A 19,954-nucleotide genomic window follows, 5' to 3' on the forward strand; every position below is an offset into this window, starting at 1 on the left:
TCCTTATCCTCATATACTGTCTGAGAGTTTTGCAGAACTAGGAATCTAACTTGAAAATCACTGACGTGTACATTAAACCTAGAGATTGCTAGTCCCTCTTGAAAGGAATAAGGAGAAGCGTTCTTTTCAAGTCCAGGAGAGGATATTATCTGTATTTTGGACTCCAGAGGATTGTACAATGAAAGAGAGAAGAGACCACTCTCCTAGCCCCTGGTCTGGTAAAGGCAATGAGTTAACCGTGACCGGTTACGAGCTATTCAAGTGATAATACTTTATTCACTTTAATAAGTAAAGCATTTTTTTCCAATGTGGCCAGACTATGGATGAAGAGCTATTGGAAGCCAGAGCAGATCTCATCCAGAGCTGAGGCAAAGCAAGGAGAGCTATAATATAAATGACTCTATAATTTAAAAAGATAATGACTTTTAAATTAGTTTTTATTAATAGCATTGACACACTGCTATAAAAGGTTTTATAAATATGTTAATAAAATAGTGGCATTAATGAAAAAAACATTCTATATAGAGTGAATAATTTAAGAGGTTGCTACTACACCATTAATTATATTTAAATATTAAAATTATTAATTATTGCAGCTAAAGTAGGCATTAGGAAATCTCACATTTTGACTGGTCAATAAGTAGCTGTCATTCTTAGAACTACTTGGTTAATATTGGGGGCATGGTTTGCTGAATAAAAGTAGCCTCAACTTACAGTGTTTGGACAGTGTACGAGTTGCTGAATAAATGAACTTCCATAGGAAGCTGATCTTGCTAGGTGCTGAGTGCCTTCTGTGAGGTGCTGATCATCCTTAACTTCCATTTAAGGATTCAGTTCAGCAAAGCAAGGTGTTTAAGCCCATCCCTACTGAACAAAGCACTTAAGTCTGTGCCTAAGTGCTTTGCTGAATAGGCTAGACTGCTGAACCGGGAGAACACCTTTCAAGAACTAGGATACTGGGAATTGAAGGTTCACAGCAGCACCTGAGATCAGGTTAGTTATTATGACTATCGGCTAATCAGGGTGTCTCATTTTCTAATTCTTCTTTAGAATGTCGGACAGAGTCTCCGGCAAAAAAAGACCAGTATAATGAGAGAGAAGTCAGCGAATGATTGATCTTAACATTTTCATATTCAGTGCTTAGTTTATAAGTACAATCCAAATATTGATGGAAAGCCCAGACACTTAGAAAGCTGGGTGTGTACACAATTCCACTTGCAAAACTGTTCCAGTATGTAAAATGTTCTGTAGTCATCTTTGTTTAAACAATATGTTCCAGTAAGTTTTTCAAAATTACTAGATAGTACTGAAAAAGTGTCAGTGACCTCATGCTGCTGAGTTTTTAAAAAAATATAGTTATATTTGTTTGAAAGGTTTTCAAGCTAAGAATTACAATTTCAGTGGAATTTGGATCCAGGACAGATGTCAAGAACTCAACTATCCTCCCATTGCTGTTGGCTCAGGAGCCAGCAGTTGAGAAAAAGATCACAAATAAATTGGGAGAGTTTCAAAAGTGGGGAGACAGGATCACTTGGGACTCCTGAAAACAGGCCTGCCTTTCCTTTCCAGTTGACTGGACTTGCACTTCCTACATGGCTCTGCAAAGCTCTTGGAAGCTGTTGGTTTCTAGGTGCTAAAGACTATTTTACTAAGGGGTTATTTTTGAAATTCATTATTATGTTTAATAGCTCTCAGAAGCACCAGATCTATATCTGTTCTTTATTGAATGTGTGCTTCTGTGTTTGCACATCTGGTTGCTTATGGTACTGCATCGATTACTAAGAGAGGTGGTGTTTTTTTATTTTCTCATGTATATCATTGAGCAAGCTGAAAAGCCAATATTTTTATACTATTATGAAATGAGAATGTGGAGCAGATGAGTGGATCCAAGGCACTGCATCCCAACCTGTGAACACTCTTTAGCTGTATGACACAAACAGTAAGTTGTCTCATTGGGGTTGTCTACATAGTATGGCAGTGCACATCAGTGGGATGTAAATTCCAATGCACATCAATGTGTTACGCACTAACTGGCGCCTGTGGACCCTGCTACTGCATGCTAAAAGTTTCCTAGTGCACATTAATGTCGTCCTATTTCAAACAATACTATGTTAACACGCACTAGGGAACTTTTAGTGCTTGCCAGCAGGGTCTACACAGGCCAGTTAGTGCATAACACACTGGTGTGCATTAGAATTCACACCCCACTTATACACAGTACTACACTGCATAGACAAGCCCATTGTCTTTCCAGGGACGTAGCCTCCATTTTTATGCACAAAGGTGTGAAGTGTCACACCTGAGACACCTGAAAGGGGTCTGTTCTATAGAGGTGGGTGCTCAGCACTTTCTGAGAATCAAGTCCCTTTAAAGTGACTCAAGTTGGGCACCCCAAATCACTAGTCACTTTTGAAAATTCAGACCACTGAACCCCAGTCTGCCAGGTGCTACACACCTTAAGTGCCTCCCAGAAAACTTGCATCCAGCTGAGACAGCATGAGGTGGAAGTTAGATGCCCCCTATAGTTGGCTAATTCAATTACCTACAGAGACATGGTCTGCAGAGCCTCCATTATAGGAGCTGTGCTGGGGCTTTCTGGGGAGGAGGAGTTCATGGCCTGCATGTTTACACAATATGCTCCTGGATCACCAATGGCCCTTACACATGGCTATCTATATACAAAGGGCCCCAGTACACATGGTCCTAACAAGAATAACTTCACAGAGGTGAGGAGGAATGAGCTGTGGGTGGAGGGGGGAGGGAAAGCATGTTTGGGCACTCCAGCACATAAAGGGTTACTGGATTCCTTCCTGTCACCATGGCTGAGCTGGTTGAGGTTATAAAAGGAAAGAGGAAGTTAGTGCCAAAGAGGTTATTGTAGGGGAAGGATGTGAACTCTCTCCTTCCAGTCGATTAGGCCTTGGGTGGTGGTTACCCAGTAACTGGAGTTGAGTTGTTCTGGCTTTGAGTTTGTGTTTTGGAAATACAGCAAGCAAATACAATGAGAAAAGGGCTAGGAAGAGACCTTTAGTTGGGACTTTGTTTTTCCTTACAGGATGGGTGAGTCTGGATGCCAGTTCGTGACCCAACCACGGATAAAAACTCAAGGGTAAGGTTTGTCATGTATTTTATTCACTGTAATTTAGCTGTGTAGGGTAGGGTAGGTAGGGTACTAGCAAATCTACTGTAGCATATTTATATAAAAATAATTAAGGCTTAGTAACGAGAACTCACTGTACAGCACTCTTATTAAATCTCTGCTCAGATGTGGAGATGGACTGCCAATTTTTATATGAATTATAATGTGTGTGGATTAGTGAGGTTCTACTTTAATAATAATAATTAATAATACTTAGTCTTTAACTAGGATTTTTCATCTTTAAGGTATTTTTAAGCATTAATTAATCTTTACAACACACCCACAAAGTATGTAAATAAATATTATCATTCCCATTTTACAGATGGGTGAGGCGGGTTAGAGTGTTTTAAGTGATTTGGTCAAGGTCATAGAGGCAGTCAGAGCTGCTCTTTTTACTTTGGAATTTATCTTCCAGGAGTTGTACATTCAAAAAATAAAGGCTCTATAGCAGTTCTCTGGAAGATCAGACATACTGCAACAAAACCCATGAAAATGTTCCCCATCTTTCCGTCTCTCCAAATGGCATTTTATACTTTCAGTTCTACAGTGAAAGATACAAAATTCCGATATAAAAAGGGCAATTAATCTTTTAAAATATAAAATTTGCTGTTACATAAGCCAGACAATAGATACCTTTCATTTTTCCAACTGAAGAATGTTCTCCTCTCTCGTCAGCTGCTACATATTTGTTAAATGCCATGGATTTGTTTGTAAAACACATTTTAATACTGAATTTTGTCCTTGAATAGTTTTTATCCATAGGTCTAAAAGCTGATAGAACCTTTTGGAGCTCGTATTCAAATAGCCTGATGGTTTTAGGCCTATTTTATTAACCAGTATTTTGATTCATTTAGTTGGTCCTTCTTTTTTCCACACCACAGGTTCCTGAAATTAAGTCGTTGTTGCTAGAAATAAGAGAATGACTATTGGGAATGCAGCATGAATACGAATGAATGTTCTCAACTCAGTTAAGGTGGTCACATAAGGAAAGGGCACTGTTTCAAAACAACCCTATTGATTTTTGCTTCTCCCATCGTTGTCTGATATATGGGACAGTTCAAGTTCCCAATACCATTCAACACTGAGCTCTAGAGATTTATAAAACGGGCATTTCAAAAGAATGAACTGGATTATCTGATTAGTACTCTCAACCAGCATGAGTATCTGATGTAACAGTAAAAAGAAAAGGAGTACTTGTGGCACCTTAGAGACTAACAGATTTATTTGAGTATAAGCTTTTGTGAGCTCCAGCTCACTTCATCGGATGCATTCAGTGAATGCATTCCACTGAGTGCATCCAATGAAGTGAGCTGTAGCTCACGAAAGCTTATGCTCAGATAAATTTATTAGTCTCTAAGGTGCCACAAGTACTCCTTTTCTTTTTGCGAATACAGACTAACACGGCTGCTACTCTGAAACTGGAAACCTGTAACAGTACAAGTCAAGACTTGTTAGCCAATTACTGTGCAAATGTAACAACTTCTAAACATGTAAAGAACTAGACACATGTGGTGTTTACTTTGTGCTCACAGTCAATACCAGGCAGGCAAACACACAGCATAGCTTCCTAATTTTGTCATATATTACACAATGGATAATACAGGGCTCACCACTTTTATAAAAAATAAGTAAATAAAAAAAAAGGCACTGAGGATCAGAAGCCCCCCTCCCCCCAACATATCTATTTGGGTATGTGTAACTTGACTTTGATGTGCTTTCCATATCAAATTCAAGCTCGTGGGCAACCCCTTCAAGGCCCATTACTATTCAATCCTGCCCACGTCTCTGATCTTGTCTCCTGCCATTCCTCCTCCTGCGCCTTTGCTCCGTCTTTGTCTCTCTTCTGTCTACTGCATTTATCTCCTTCTTCCATGCTTGTCCTCTTGCCTGCTTTTTGTGCCACCCTGCCTTCCTAGAACGGCCTCCCTGCAACCACTTTCTCATTGCAAGTCCTTCTTAAAACTCACCACCTATGCCGTAGGTGTCAGGTTTCTGTGTATGTTACTTGGGTCTATACACTGCTCAGTGCTGCTTATTTGGTTATCCAAATGCACAATGTTTTTTAAAAGGGATGCTGGTCAGCAAAATCCAGGAGAAAAAAAGCATATCAAGCCATTTTCCCTCCTAAGGTTCAAAATACTTTGAGGTGATAGGCATACACTTTATCATTACAGTATTCACTAGAGCAGTTTTTAATCACTTGGACATTTACTTACTTGACTGTTGGTATTTGTAGGGCAGAGGTCACCAGCCGGTTGATTGCGATCGACTGGTCGATCCTGGAGCTTCTGCCAGTCGATCGTGATCTCCGGCCACTAAAAGTCCAGTGGTGCAGCGAGGCTAAGGCAGGCACCCTGCCTGCCCTGGCCATGTGCCACTCCTGGAAGCGGCCAGCACGCCCCTGAGGCCCTGGGGGAGAGAGGGAGGCAGGGGTCTCCGTGCGCTGCTCCTGTCTGAAAGCACTGTCCCCGCAGCTCCGATTGGCTGGGAACAGGGAACTGTGGCCACCGGGAGTTGCAGGGGCGGTGCCTGTAGAGAGAGGCAGCATATGGAGCCATGTGCTGCCCCCCCACCCAGGGGCTGCAGGGGCGTGATGACCAATTCCAAGAGTGGCATGGGACCAGAGCAAGCAGGGAGCCTGCATTAGCCCCGCTGTGCCACTGACCAGGAGCCACCCGAGGTAAGTCCGCCTGGAGAGAGCCCTCACCCCTCCTGCACCCCAACCCCCTGTTCCAGCCCTGAGCCCTCTCCCACAGCCAGCACCCCAAACCCTCTCCTGCACCCAACCTCCCTGCCCCAGCCCAGTAAAAGTGAGTGAGGGTGGGGGAGAGTGAGCGACGGAGGGAGAGGAGAGGGAGTGAGCAGGGTGGAGCCTTCGGGACGGGGCAGGGCCTCAGGAATCGGTGGGGTAGATCCTGAGTTGCACTTAAATTCAAAAAGTGATATTGTGTGTAAAAAGTTGGAGACCACTGTTGTAGGGCATCAGAACAGCTGATCTTATAATTACACATGCAATAAGAAAAGTCCAGGAAATTCATTCACTTTTGTTATGAGCTTTAGATTTCACTGTTAAAGCAAGTCAGTGATTCAGCTCAATTTTACTAAGCAAGCAATTTTTGATGAGCCCCAAAAATACTGTATTCAATAAGAGAAGATTTTTTTCAAGTAAACATAAAGCTATTATCTTGGCTATTAATATTGAATTATTCATTAAGCTGTTACAGAAGGTGCAAGCTGAAATGTCCTGAATATAGATACTGAAGAGATGGGTAGATTTTAAGAAATACTCTAAGTGAAATACTAATTACATTAAAATAAATGGCAGTACAACAGTACTTTCTTAGTTAATTTTCATAGTATGCTTTTTGCTTCTCAGACGGTCAGCTGATATCACACCTTGTCGCTTTTTGAAGGGACTGAGTAAATGAAGGACTAGGCAACGGAACCCTGTCCCTTGTCTGAATATAGGGCAAGACAGAAGTGATTGGAAGTTGTTACCATCTGATGGCTATTCATGGACTATGTGAACTGTGCTGGTACCTTCAGTTCATTTTCATTTTTATAGACTTACAGATTCTAAGAGCAGACGGGACCACTGTGATCATCCAGACTAGCCTACTGTATAGCAGATGCCGTAGAACTTCCCCAAAATTATTTCTAGAGCAGATCTTTTATAAATTATTTTGGGGAAGTTTTAAAAACATATGTTTTATAGAAGCTGAAAATTCCATGCAACAAAGGGTTTTTATTTTGATGACTGACACCCTGTCTCTGTCAAGTTTTGGCTCCAAGAAAAGTTCTAATAGGGCCAAATAATAACTAGAACATCAGCAGCCACTCATCCATAGCTGAGTTATTGAGTACTACTAAATTAAGATACATTGATAGAAGATACCAACATCTACCAGTTTTAGGAGGGACAACTTTCCTTCCCATGTTTTTTATCCTAAAGCGACAAAAAGTAATTTGAACATGTACGTGTGTGTGTATGTACACTACAAAGTCATGGTTATATTAGAAGATGGAGCCAAGGTCACCTAACTTGCTCTATTTGTGAATATAGACTTACAAGATGAATCTGATATAGCTATGTAGTGCAGCTCTCTGTCTGCATGACCTCGCCTCTCAGTATCTTGAAAGATGACCTGTAGTGTCTTTGCCAATGAACATGAAGCAGAAGTGAGGTGTAAAACGGTACAGTTCTGATTTCCACGCTACTCAAAAATTAATTCCCTTACTGAGACCCCTCAGTACTGTCTCGGATGTTCAAACAAATCTGAGTACTGTATAAAAGTGTAAAATCTGTTAGTGCAATGGTTTTCAAAAAGCCTCTAAAACTGTGCCAGCAAAATATATGGGTATATCAGTTTGTAGATGCAAAGTCACATTTGGTTACACAAACTGGATAACTGCATTTGCAAAGGACAATCAGATGGGTAACTAACTGATCTGCATGCGCAATAAGAGACTGCTGCACTCCACCCTCTCCCAAATGAGACTGCATATTTTGTGAGAACATTGTTAGAGGATCTGAAACGTTGGCCTTGTACAGTATTTGGAGGAGATTTTCAAAGGCCCAAATGGCAATTAGGCACCTTTGGAAATCTCTCTCTCTGTTCTCAACCTTTCTGCTTTAAGTGTTTTAGATTGTTCTCCTAGTAGGCCACAGTTTTAATGAAAATATTATGTTGTACAAAGTTATTATGTGAGAGACTTCCATAACTGTTAAATGTACCAGCAGAGATTACTTTTGAGATTTCTCTGATGACCACAATCAATATGAACCAGGAAAAATAAATGTTTCCTTTCAGGTATCATTTCTGGGCTGTGACTATATATTATGCATTTGGTAAGTTTGAACAAACTATGCAGTAAGACCGGATTTATGAAGGAAATAACTTGAAACTGAGTGCAAAACTGTGCCATCTGAATCAGCTTCTTTTTGTTTGAAATTGTTTTACAGAATGTTCCAACAAAAGCACAGGAACATTATTTTAGGTCAAGATATAACTTTCAGCTTCACATTAACAGTATTTTGGGGAGCCAAGTACCGTCAGAAAGGGGTAAAACTATTGCATCGGCTTCTAAGTACTTTGGTTACTCTTCTAGGAAAGTTGTCTTTATAGCATAAATCTTTGTTATAAATACAAGAAGATACCTTCTCAGAGGGACATAGCTGGGCTTCTCCCACTTACTTGCAGCAGTGGAAGTTACAGGGCTATGCTCCCATCTAGGAAATTAAAATACATTCTTAAGGGTCTAAAATAGATAGGTATTCTCTTTAGGTGATTAGGTTCTCAGCTATTAAGAACAGTCCAATATAGTAGGAGCCTCTGAACAAGCTAGTGTGTAACAAAAAGTAGGAAAAGCCTCAGTTAAAACAGTTGCGTGAAACAAAAGCATATTAGAGAGTGATAATATACATGCAGAGTTTACAAACCGTGTCTTTAGGGTGGCCCAATAAGTAGAAATATGGGGACCCATGCTTGTCACTTTTCATGCACATGGAGAGACTGGAAGGTACCATTCCTAAAGGAAGGGGAGGAACAGCCTAGGACCAATCATTAGAATTAACAGAACCAGTGACAAAGATACATTACTATTGTTAGAACAAAGAATCCTTAGTAAGTTTAGAACAGCTGAGTAAAAAGCTTATAAATACAGGAAAAAGACTTTCTGTAAAGCCAAAGACTAACAAGCATGCAGTAAGTCATCATATTAGTGAAAGATTGAGGTACTATACATATATATTTGAGAAGCAGATTCTGCTGAACTGTGGAAGACATCTTGAGGTGCTTTTTAAAGGAGCTGTAACTCATAAAATTGAAGGGTTTTATTAAATTCCAAAATCATAAAGAAAATTCCTTCATATCAAAAGTCTTTGTATTGGTATCAGCTCTGTCATTTTCAGTGTTAGTCACTGTGGCTGTGCTGAAACTCAAACAGTTGAGCTTCCCCAGGGCTTCTTGAAAAATGAGTCACTGCTAATTACAGCATTTGTGTATACTGAAACTTTACATTGTACTAAATTACAAAAACCTCTCTCCCTTAAATAACTAGCAATGCACTAAGGTCCCAATTCTGAAAGATTAGGCATGTGGGTTCCACTTCCAAGCATTTATTATGTCATGTTTGTCAAGCCAGATGCCTAAAAATGCAGCCTACTTTTCATAAGACTGCTGAACTGTTTTTTAAGCAAAGTCATATCAGGAAAAAATCTTTTGTGTGAATTCATAAATTACAGCTTGTATGAAGCCCTTGAAATGACCAGTAAATTAAAACACACATGAAAAACATAGAGTGTCAATGAAGGTTGCTTTAAGAAGTGGATTGGACCCGCTAGGAATTTGTCCCATTAAATATTTCCACTACTCTCAGAATGATTAATGGCTAGGAATGAGGTGCCTAGGTAGCACTTCCAGGACATGCATATGGTGGTGTATGCTGGGAGTAACTGGGAGGCAGGAAAGGGATTAGAAGTTCTCGTCAGAGAAACAATTCTGTTGGAAGCTGGAAAAACAGGATCTCTAAAGCTGGAGGAAATAGCTGGCCACATGAGAGAAGAATAAAATCTGAATTTGAGTAACAGTCATGCCTCATTTATTAGTTTGTATAAATAATTTATGTTCATAACTCTAACTGCAGAAAAGAATGGGCAACTGACTGCCTGCAGCCCTGAAGGAAAAAGGACTGTTGATTGAAAGAAATCTGAGAGAGGATTCAGCTAACTCTCAGTATGGAAGGGATGGCGATCTCCTTGGCATGGAAATATCATGCTACTACATGGGCCATAGATAAATAATGAGACATCGCTGGGGCTGTAGTGTCAATAGAAAGCAGATAAGTCACTAAGAGATGTGATTCAGCTTTGCCTATAAAGCTGAGCTTTGTAGGGGAGGATGGATCCATGGGAAGAAATAACTTAAACTAAAATGGTGGGTAGCACTTACTCCTATCAGTAGGGCCCTACAAGTTCATGGTCCACTTTGGTCAAATTCACTGTCATAGGATTTTAAAAATTGTAAATTTCATGATTTTAGCTATTTAATTCTGAAATTTCATGGTGCTGTAACTGTAGGGATCCTGACCGAAAAAGGAATTATAGGGGTCGCAGTTATTTTAGGGGGGATTGCGGTACTGATACCCTTACTTCTGCGCTGCTGGTGGTGGTGGGACTGCCTTCAGAGCAGCGCAGCAGTGGCTGCTGACAGGGAGCCTAGCTCTGAAGGCAGAGCCACCGCCAGCAGCGGCACAGAAGTAAGGATGGCATGGTATGGAATTTACACCTTTACTTCTGTGTTGCTGCCTCAATCAGCGGCTGCCCAGCTCTGAAGGCAGCAGCGCAGAAGTAAGGGTGGCATGGTACGGTATTGGCAACCTTACATCTGTGCTGCTGCTGGTGGGGTGTGGCTTTCAGAGCTGGGCATCTGACCAATAGCTGCCGCTCTCCAGCCACCCAGCTCTGAAGGAAGAACAGAAGTAAGGGTGGGAATACCGCGATCCCTCTGCAACTCAATTTGAGAAATGCTGGTCTCCCCTGAAATCTGTACAGTATGGGGTAAAAGCACACAAAAGACCAGATTTCATTGCGTGGGAAGGGAGACAGATTTCATGGTCCATGATTCATTTTTCACGGCCGTGAATTTGGTAGGGCCCTACTCCTGAGTGAGAAGATGAGGTAAAGATTTCTCACTGTGAACTTCTTAGTGTCTGTCTGACTTCAATTGAGATCAGCTAACTCTAATGTTTTCAGAAGAGGAATGGGCAGTAGCTGGGAGACTTACACTGATATTAATGGGAGTGACACCACAAAATATTAACTTTTAATATAAAAATGTAATATTTATTTTGATTTATCTACACCCCTAAGTGGTTATATATTATTTATAAGAACACATAAAAATGATCAATGTAATTCATCATCCTAACCCATCACAAATGGAACCCTGCCTCCCCCAAGACATCCCCAAAATCTATTTTTTTTATATAATTGCATGTATTGAAGCAGAAACTTTTTAAAAGTTTATTCTTTAGTCTACCCTATATTTTTAATGTAATCCTCCAGAACAAGGAGTATCATTTTAGCATTGCATTTCAGTAATAATCTTTTTTTGTTGTAAATAAGGGCATCTTTGTTTTGGAGGTAGGCACCCAACTCCAGTTCCTGATTAACCCCAACTTCAGATGCCTAGGGTATGCTGCACAATGCATCCAAAACATGATGATTAGATGAAAAACTGAACTACTTTGCAGAAAAACATGAAATAATGGAACTCAGAAACTGAAATTAAAGTTCAGGAGGTAGAAATTGTTTAAACTGTATACTTCTTGTTGCAAATTCTAGGATAGTCATTTTTAAGTCATTCAGGACCTGATTCATCTTCCAGGAAAAACAACAGAAAGACTCCCATAGACTTCAATGGAAACTGTATGGGGTTGGTAGAACTTACAACAGAGTTTTGCCTGTGCATGGAAGTTGTATGTGTAACCCACAATTAGAGTTTGGCAGCTCGTGGAAGTCCAGACTGAACTTCTAGGGGGACATACCCTATGCACTACAACAGTAATGGCTACCAGAGCCTGCTTACACCATTTCCCAGCATGCTTTGAGTGAGGAGTGGGGACAGAATAGAGTGTGGGACTCCATAGGGCAATATAGACAAGTAGTTTTCTGGGCCAATGATGATGAGCAGGGGCTGCTCAGCCCCTCGATGGGAGGGGTGAGCCTGATTCAGAGACAGAGACTAGTTTTAGGCCTTGTCTACACTACAGAGTTTTGGTGACAAAAATTACGACGCTTTAATTAAACTGCCTTTGCATATCCACACTATCTATGCTCCTTGTGTTGGCAGAGCACATCCATACTAGCAGCTGTTGCATTGACACAGAGAGCAGTGCACATGGGTAGCTATCCCACTGTGCAACTGGCAGCAGGGTGCTTTGGGAAAGATTTGCAATGACTTATGGGGCGGGTACAGCATCACATGATACAGATTTCTTAATCATATCATTCCATGGGCATTTTACTAGATAGCCAGCCACTTTTCAATTACAGTGTATGTGGGAGTGGGACAGGAAAAGTGTGTGTGTTGGGGGAAGTATGTGAGAGATGCTGTGTGGGTGGTGGCTATATGTGAGAGATCAGCAGCTCTGTGAGCTCTCCATGCTGAGGAATGTCAAAGCTTAATCTGGGAGCTTTGAAAGAGAGGGCACATGCCTGAGTAGCTAGATGCAGGGCAGCGGCGTTCAAAACAGTGAGCAGAGTGGTCCCGGCGGCCATTGTGGGATACTGGGAGAGGCCAGTTATGGCGATACAATGAATGGCAGCATCTATACCAGGGGTGGGCAAACTTTTTGGCCCGAGGGCCACATCGGGGTTCTGAAATTGTATGGAGGGCTGAGTAGGGAAGGCTGTGCCTCCCCAAACAGCCTGTTCCCCCCCTTCCCGCCCCCTGACTGCCCCCCTCAGAACCCCTGACCCATCCAACCTCCCCTGCTCCTTGTCCCCTGACCACCCCCTCCTGGGATCTCCTGCCCCTAACTGCACCCCTGGGACCCCACCCTCTATCCAACCCCCCCTGTGCCCTGACCCCCTCCCCCCACCCAGAACCTCCACCCCATCCAACCGCCCCCTGTCCCCTGACTGCCCCTCTAGAACCCTCTGTCCCTTATCCAACCTGCCCATTCCTCGCCCCCTTACCATGCCACTCAGAGCAGTAGGACCGGCAGCTGTACCCCCTCCCCCAGAGTGCTGACAGCACAGCGAGCTGAGGCTGCGGGGGAGGAGGGACTGCAGGAGAGGGGCTGGGGGCTCAAGTTTGCCCACCTCTGGTCTACACTGTCAGTATGTTGCTTTAACTTTGCCGCAAAAAGCTGTATGCCTCTCGTCGAGGTGGTTTTATTTTGTTGGCAAAGCAGCAGTTTTGCTGCTAAAAGTAGCTTTGTAGCATGTACACCTCCACTGTTTTGTTGGCAAAAGCTGCCTTTTGCTGACAAAACTGTGTAGTGTAGACAAGGCCTTAGTTTTAATACTGAGGTTTGAGTTAGCTGGGAGCTGAAAAAGAAGCAGAACAGCTCAGAGACTCTCTGATTAACTTCCATTTCCCCAAAAGAGAGTCTTTGAACTGCTGTGGGATCCTAGTGCCTGGGTCAGACAGTTCAAGCTCTGCAGAGATCTACATCCAGAGTGGCAGTGATCCAGTTTGGCCCTGACTACTGACAGCCAGCCAAGACCTCTACGGGACACCAGACCAAGAAGCCATGATAGGATTCTGTCCCACCAAGGGGTGAAGACACCGTAAGAGGAAGTTTTTCCATGTGTTTCAACTGGCCAATTTTCACAGTGCTACAGTACTCATCTCTGGACTCACCCTCAGCATGCTATGTGCCTGAAAAGGTGCAAGGGAGGGTGATGGGGGATGGACACATGGTGAATGTTGGGGTGTGGGCAATTTATTGAGGGTTAGTTCTTATTAGTTAACCTTAACCCTTTCCTTTCTCAGATCCTATTTTCCTGCTCCCAGTAAAGTCTCCCTTTGTTATACTGTTATTTTTGGGTGTGTCATTTCTTTGCTGTGAGTTGATGTACTTTATTGTTTCTTGTGTACTGGGCTTTATAGTCCTTGCCAGCAGCGGTAACATTATTCCTTTCCCCAAGCGACAGCAGGAGGCACCTTGGGTGGAGGCACCAGGCACCACAAAAAAAGAACCCAGTACCCAACCAATGTGAGGAGATGAGAGAAACCACCCCAAGTAGCAAGCACTGACGAGGAGGGAGAGGCTACATGTGTCTTTAGCAAATCACAGGAATGAAGTATCCACATTAAAAAATGCAAAATCAATAGAAAGTAAAATATTAAAGCTTGGCTTGAAACCAGGAAACAAAACAAATTAGCATTCTTCTAAATCCCAGGTGTAACTAGCCATAACCTCTTCAAATACAACATTTTATACTAGTAAGCCCTGCTCCTTAAGGATGAAATTCACTGCCCCCACCCTCCATGCAAGAAGCTTTAATAGGTGGGCTTTGGGAAGGGAATTTTGCACTTGTTGGAGGGATGTAATCCACTCTCAAACAATGGGCAGGCAGAAGGACAGTTCAACAGTCTCCTCCAGCAGCTACTCCAGCTCCTTGGCTGGTACAGCACATCCTTGTTCACTACAACTGTGCCTCATCGAGGCAATAGTCATGCCCCGCTCAGGTGTCAAACTCTGCCTACGTGGGATGCAGTGAATACTGACATCACAGCTGTTTTCTCCCAATCAGCAGAATCATGGTGGTTTCTTTGCCATGGGAACTTCTGACCCTGCACATGTATGTGAATTTTTGCTCTAAATACTGAACTGAAGGGTGGGTGACTATATTTCTAGCATCCTGCAATTTTTGCACATAGCTATGCTCACTGTTAGAATTCAGCAGAGTGAAGGTTTAAAAACATGCAACAACCTTGCAGCTTCTGGGCTGGACTGCGCGGGGGAACCTGTTACTAGTCTTCAAATACATTAAGGGTTGTTATAACGAGGACAGTTATCAATTGATCTCCATGTCCACTGAAGGCAGGACAGGAAATAATGGGCTTAATCTGCAGCAAGGGAAACTTGGGTTAGATAGCAGAAAAACTTTAAAACCTCCTCATTAAAATCTATGAAAATGAACTCATTGCAATATATGATTGTGATTTAAACCCCAGTCCCACAATGACATCAAGGTGGGCCAACTCCCACTGGCTTCAGTGGAGCTCTGTGCTAGCCATAGGGCTGGCTGTGGCCATAGAGAGGTACAAAACTGCAGGTTACATTACAATTACATTACTGGAGTGTGTGTGCAAGAATTTGAGTAGACAATATAAAAGACAAAAAAGCAGTGTAAAATCCCATTGTCTGTTTGCTGTGCAACTGCTCAGAAAGAAGAAAACAAACAGTTGAATGGTCCATAATTAACTGGCAATATAATCCAATTATTGGAGCAGTGTCATTGATAGGTATATTTCAGATTATTCTGTTTACTGTAAATCACCATTTTGCCATGTTGGTAATATTCAGCTATAAAAAGTCAACAGTTTGAAATACTTGTTTATGCTCATCTATTTTAAAGTAGTTTTGTATAAAGGAAAACCCCAATCAGAAGAGACTGCAGATAGGATATAGATGGAATACTGGCAATTCCTGTGTTCTATGGTAGTGCTGTGGGGATTCGGTGAGACCTTCTTACGTGGATTTCTAAAAACAAACACTAGTTGGTCCCCACAAAGAAACATAACAGCGGTGATAAATGGCATTGTTCTCTTTCGTGCCTCCCCACCTCTTTTCCCAGAGGGCTCTATCATAAGAGGTCATTCACCACTCCCAGAGCTTATTACTGAGTGGTGGGATTGTGATTTGTTACTGGTTTATCTGCTACTTTACCATTTTTATACAATTTTAATACATTTTGCCCCAGATTTTTAAAGGTATTTAGGGGCTTCAGCACTCAGCATCACAATGCTTAAGTGATTTAGGAATCTAAATCTCATTTTCATAAGGAATTTAGGTACGTAGAAGTCTAAATCCCATTGACTGTTGATGGAATTTAGCCTCCTAAGTGCCAGCAACACCTAAATAGCTTTAAAAATCTGGGCCTTTGTCTTTAAGGCTCTCTCCCTACCTCTACATTTGAGAGCCTTCTGCACAGCACAGATGCGGCTCTTATGGGTGTTTTGAACATACAGCCAAGTCTTTAATGATATGGGTGTCAAGATTTAGGTTCCTAAACTAAGAGGGCCAGATTTTTAAAGGTATCTAAGTGCCTAGTGGGATTTTTTCAAAAGCAACTATGTGCTGAACACCCATTGACATGGCCAGATTTTTAGAAGTGTTGGGCTCCCAGCTGCTCCCATTACAACTGGGCCTGTATTTTAGGGGCTTAAACATGGATTTACAAGCATAACTTTAGACATCCATTTTTAAAAGAAATCTTGGCCTATAATTTTAACCTGGGGGAATTAATGAAATGTTATGCATAAATGATTGAGAAATGCGCGGTCCTGTAGCGATGGCAGTTTGTGTAATGAAGACCTAGTTACAACTGGCTGTTCTTGGTTCTGTGAAGTGCTGAATGCCCTGCATTCCTAGGGAAGGCAATATAGCAGAGCGTTGAGCATCCTCTGGAGTCCATGCGGTGTTGAGCGTGCTCAACACATGAGAGGATTAGGCCCCTTGACAGTAATTGTAGTGTTTCTTGTTCTTGAAAAATGGCCTTGCTGGGAATTTGGAGGACTTTGCTGACAAACTATTTGTTGTAAAGTATGACACTGATGTTTTTCAGACTTGGAAGAGGGTGATGATACGTCTCTCTTTGTGGAGGCTCAGTCCCTTTGGCTGTCCCTAGCCTCAGCAAACATGTTCTGAGGTCTGGAGTGGAGATGTAACATCTACTTTTTTAAGCTTCTTGTGGCACACCCTGCTGTGAAAGCAGCTACCATTTTAGAGCATTAATTGTGTCCCTGCCCCTTTCATAGGTATTCTGATAGAACTCTTTGTGTGACCATAGGTTTTATGGCTACATTTAGGGATTTTTTTCTCTCTGAAATGGCAATTCAGATTTTGGTTTAAAGCAAATTCAGCATCCTCTGAGATGAGATAGAAGATTTACTTCCTCACTTGGTTTTACCTAGCATCACATCTCAGACAGTATTTTCCGAGATGCACTTTTAGGACCAGATCCTCAGCTGATGTAAATTGGCATAGTTCAGTTGACTTTAGCAGAGCTATACTGAGTTACATCAGTTGATCATCTGACCCTTAATTTTTTCACTTATTGCTCTCGTCTTTTTATTTGATGTTCTATTCTTTCACAGATAACTCTCTTATCATTGTTAATTTTTATTTTGTCTGGACTGAAAGCTGCTTTGATTGGTATCACTTAAGTTCTTGGTATGCCTTGGTTTCAAATTTTTTTTGGTCTTTTGTACATAGCACCTCTCTAGTTCTGATAAAGGCACAATCATCCTGTAAATCGAAAAGGATCTTTTGCATGTAAGGCAAACCCAGAATTTTCAAGACTAAGTCAAGAGACTTGAATGTAATTGATTCACAGACTGGGATACCCACCAGTCTTCCTAGAAGAGGCAGGTTTCTTGACACTATGATGACTTTAGGCTATTAACAAACATTTCTTTTCTCAATATCTACTGGCAAAAACAGAGTTGATGTTTTATTTTAATGAAATAAGTCTCTTTAGTCTTGTTACTATGCAACAACACATTCTTGGTTCAAAAACAATAACATTTTTACTGGTTAGTTTGATGTCCTCAGGAGCACTTTGTCCTCAAGCTTCCAACGTCCAAGTTTTCTTTGGGGTCATTTTTACCATCATTTGGAAAAAAATATTTCTTTTTCTGAGGTTTTCCTAACTACTTCTGAGGTTGCACAATGGCTAGACAGATATTCTTCACAACTGGCTGACTTTGAGTGTTTAATAGTGCCCACTGCGATGCTTGGTATGGGGATGACAAACCAGTACGGAAAATGTAGAAATTGATCTGAGCCTTTAATCAAACCTAAACCTAACAATTTTGGGAGCTCAAATAGATTTTTTTTTTTACATTTAAAAATACTTTACATTTTCCTATCTGGTTCTGTCTGGAAATGACACTGTAAATGCCAAAATACCACTAGAAAGGGTGAGGGTTATGGTATTTTTGGACCAACTTGGTGTCAGGAGGTAATGTAAGTCTCATGAAAAAGCCTTTTCTTTTGAAATTTCAGGTCCTATTCTATATATCTTAGTGTATCTGAAGTATCTGAAATTCTGATTGTTTAGCCAAATCCCCTAACCTCATGTTTTACTTATTTTATAATTACAAAGGCCTTTGGTTATTTTAAATTCTTGTTGCTTCAGGTTAAGGTTCATTCTGAACTTTCTACTATTTATTTTACAGAATTTATCATAATGTATCATCAGTCCTTACCCGCACCTTAGATGTTGCTGATGCTATTCAGTTATATATTTCTAGAGTGCTAGGGCTTTTAGCTATCATGTTCCTTGTCTTGGAATTGCTATATTTTACTTGTAGATACTATAGTCTTTAAACAGATCTTTAAAACTGATTGTTAGACTAAACTTTGCTTATCAAAGCTATAATCTTATTATTTATTTTCTTAAAGCTCTGGGATTTTATTAAGGGGTCTATATAAGTCTGCAGTTCTTATGTTTTTCTGCATTATATGTAATAATTTGTACCATACATACATATTGGTGGTAATGACTTCAGAGGAATCACTATGGACCAGAGGGAAATAAAATTAATTTGTGAAGCTCTGTAAGGACCTAAATCCTGCAAATACTTATGAACAGGCTTAACTTTACCACTCTGAGTAGACCCATAGATTTCTTATGATGGTAAATTTAAGCATGAGTAAATGTTTTCAGGATTTGAGGCTAAATGTGCATTGATATATTCGTATACATTTCAAGATATCACTAAATACATACTTATATAACATACACCATTGCAGTCTGTCAGGTAACTAATATGTTTTAATATTTCCTAAAATTATACACACTTTTTAGAAGCCTTTTAAAAAGTTGGAACAAAAAAATTCCAAGGAAATACAAACACAAAACAAAATTTAAAAATAATATTAAAGCAGCCTATTACAACTTCCAAAAGAGCAAATGCTGTCTCTTTATTCAGAATTGACTTTCGTTACGTCATCCATGTAAATTTTCAGTTGTCTGATAAATGAGAAAGCTTAAGAAATAAATTGTAAAATGAACATTATGGGCTCACTCTTGCACAACTGAAGTCAGTGGAAGTTTTGCCATTGAACTGATGGGAGCGGGGTCAGCCCTTATGGCTCCAAATGTACAGAGAAATACCAATAGAAGTGTATTAGAAGGGACTGTTTTATCAAACAAGATTATAAGAATGCATCAGTAACTCCTAGCACACTCAGAGATGTCGCTAAAGAGTTCAAAGTGCTCCTACCAGTAAATATATTTTAAGCATTGCCTGTACAGGGCTGGCATAGTTGAAAATGATGTGTGCATATGTTCCGCACCAGTACAAGAAAGCACTTAAGCATGTGCATAAGTCCATCCATATTCAGGAAAGTGCTTAAGTATGTGCTTAAGTGCTGGGACCTAAATGTGTAATTGATACTTAGTATACAATAAATGTAATTTAAATACACACACACACACACACACACACACACACACACACAGAGAAAGAAAAATAATGAAAACCCACCATATTCCGGAACCTGGCCTGTTCCACGCTTTAATAAGAGCCGCACTCTCCTGCCACCAGACTTGATTAGCTCTATTGCTCTGGCATGTGTCATGTCCCTTGTACTTTCCCCATTGATTTCAATTATTTGATCCCCTACCTGTCAGGTAAGAAAAATATCAAGTCAGGCAAAAATTGCAACAAAATGAATATTTAAAAAAATAGGCATATTCAGTGGATCACAGGTTAGCTGAATGAAAGCCAGACATCAGGGTACATTTGTTCCTACCTAGCTGAAGGATATTATCACCAGACTTAATAACTCACAGAATGGATTCTGAGTATGGAATAGGATGTTGCTCATCTTTTGCTAAAATTAATGTATTGTGATAGTAACGTCACATGCCTTCTATACAAAAATGTTTTTTTTGAACTGCTTGAAGTGCTGGAGTCACTGGGAACTTTTAAATCTTTTCTGTGCTTTACTGGATTGATTATCACTGAAAGCAGTACTGTATTGGCTTGTCACACAGGCCTCTGAAGTTCATGGTATAGGTACACTGGCCTCTCAGTGCTGATATCCAAATCATGTTCAGTGAGCATC

General features: G+C 40.9%; 1 protein-coding gene across 30 annotated transcripts in view; it reads right to left on the bottom strand.

Moving 5' to 3' along the window:
* The window catches only part of MAGI2 (membrane associated guanylate kinase, WW and PDZ domain containing 2), a 1,173,000-nt gene that overhangs the window by 11,822 nt on the left and 1,141,224 nt on the right, over positions 1 to 19,954 (bottom strand). For 21 of the 30 annotated variants that reach the window (XM_038415335.2, XM_043497794.1, XM_043497686.1 and 18 more), the window contains one exon: positions 19,372 to 19,510. In XM_038415335.2, coding sequence (XP_038271263.1) covers positions 19,372 to 19,510 — 139 coding nt within the window. Of the gene's footprint in view, positions 1 to 8,579; positions 8,691 to 19,371; positions 19,511 to 19,954 lie in introns of all 30 variants that reach the window. The other 9 variants (XM_043497800.1, XM_043497815.1, XM_043497825.1 and 6 more) reach the window with 2 other exon arrangements.

The sequence above is a fragment of the Dermochelys coriacea genome, chromosome 1 (genome assembly GCF_009764565.3).
Source record: "Dermochelys coriacea isolate rDerCor1 chromosome 1, rDerCor1.pri.v4, whole genome shotgun sequence".
NCBI lineage: Eukaryota > Metazoa > Chordata > Testudines > Dermochelyidae > Dermochelys > Dermochelys coriacea.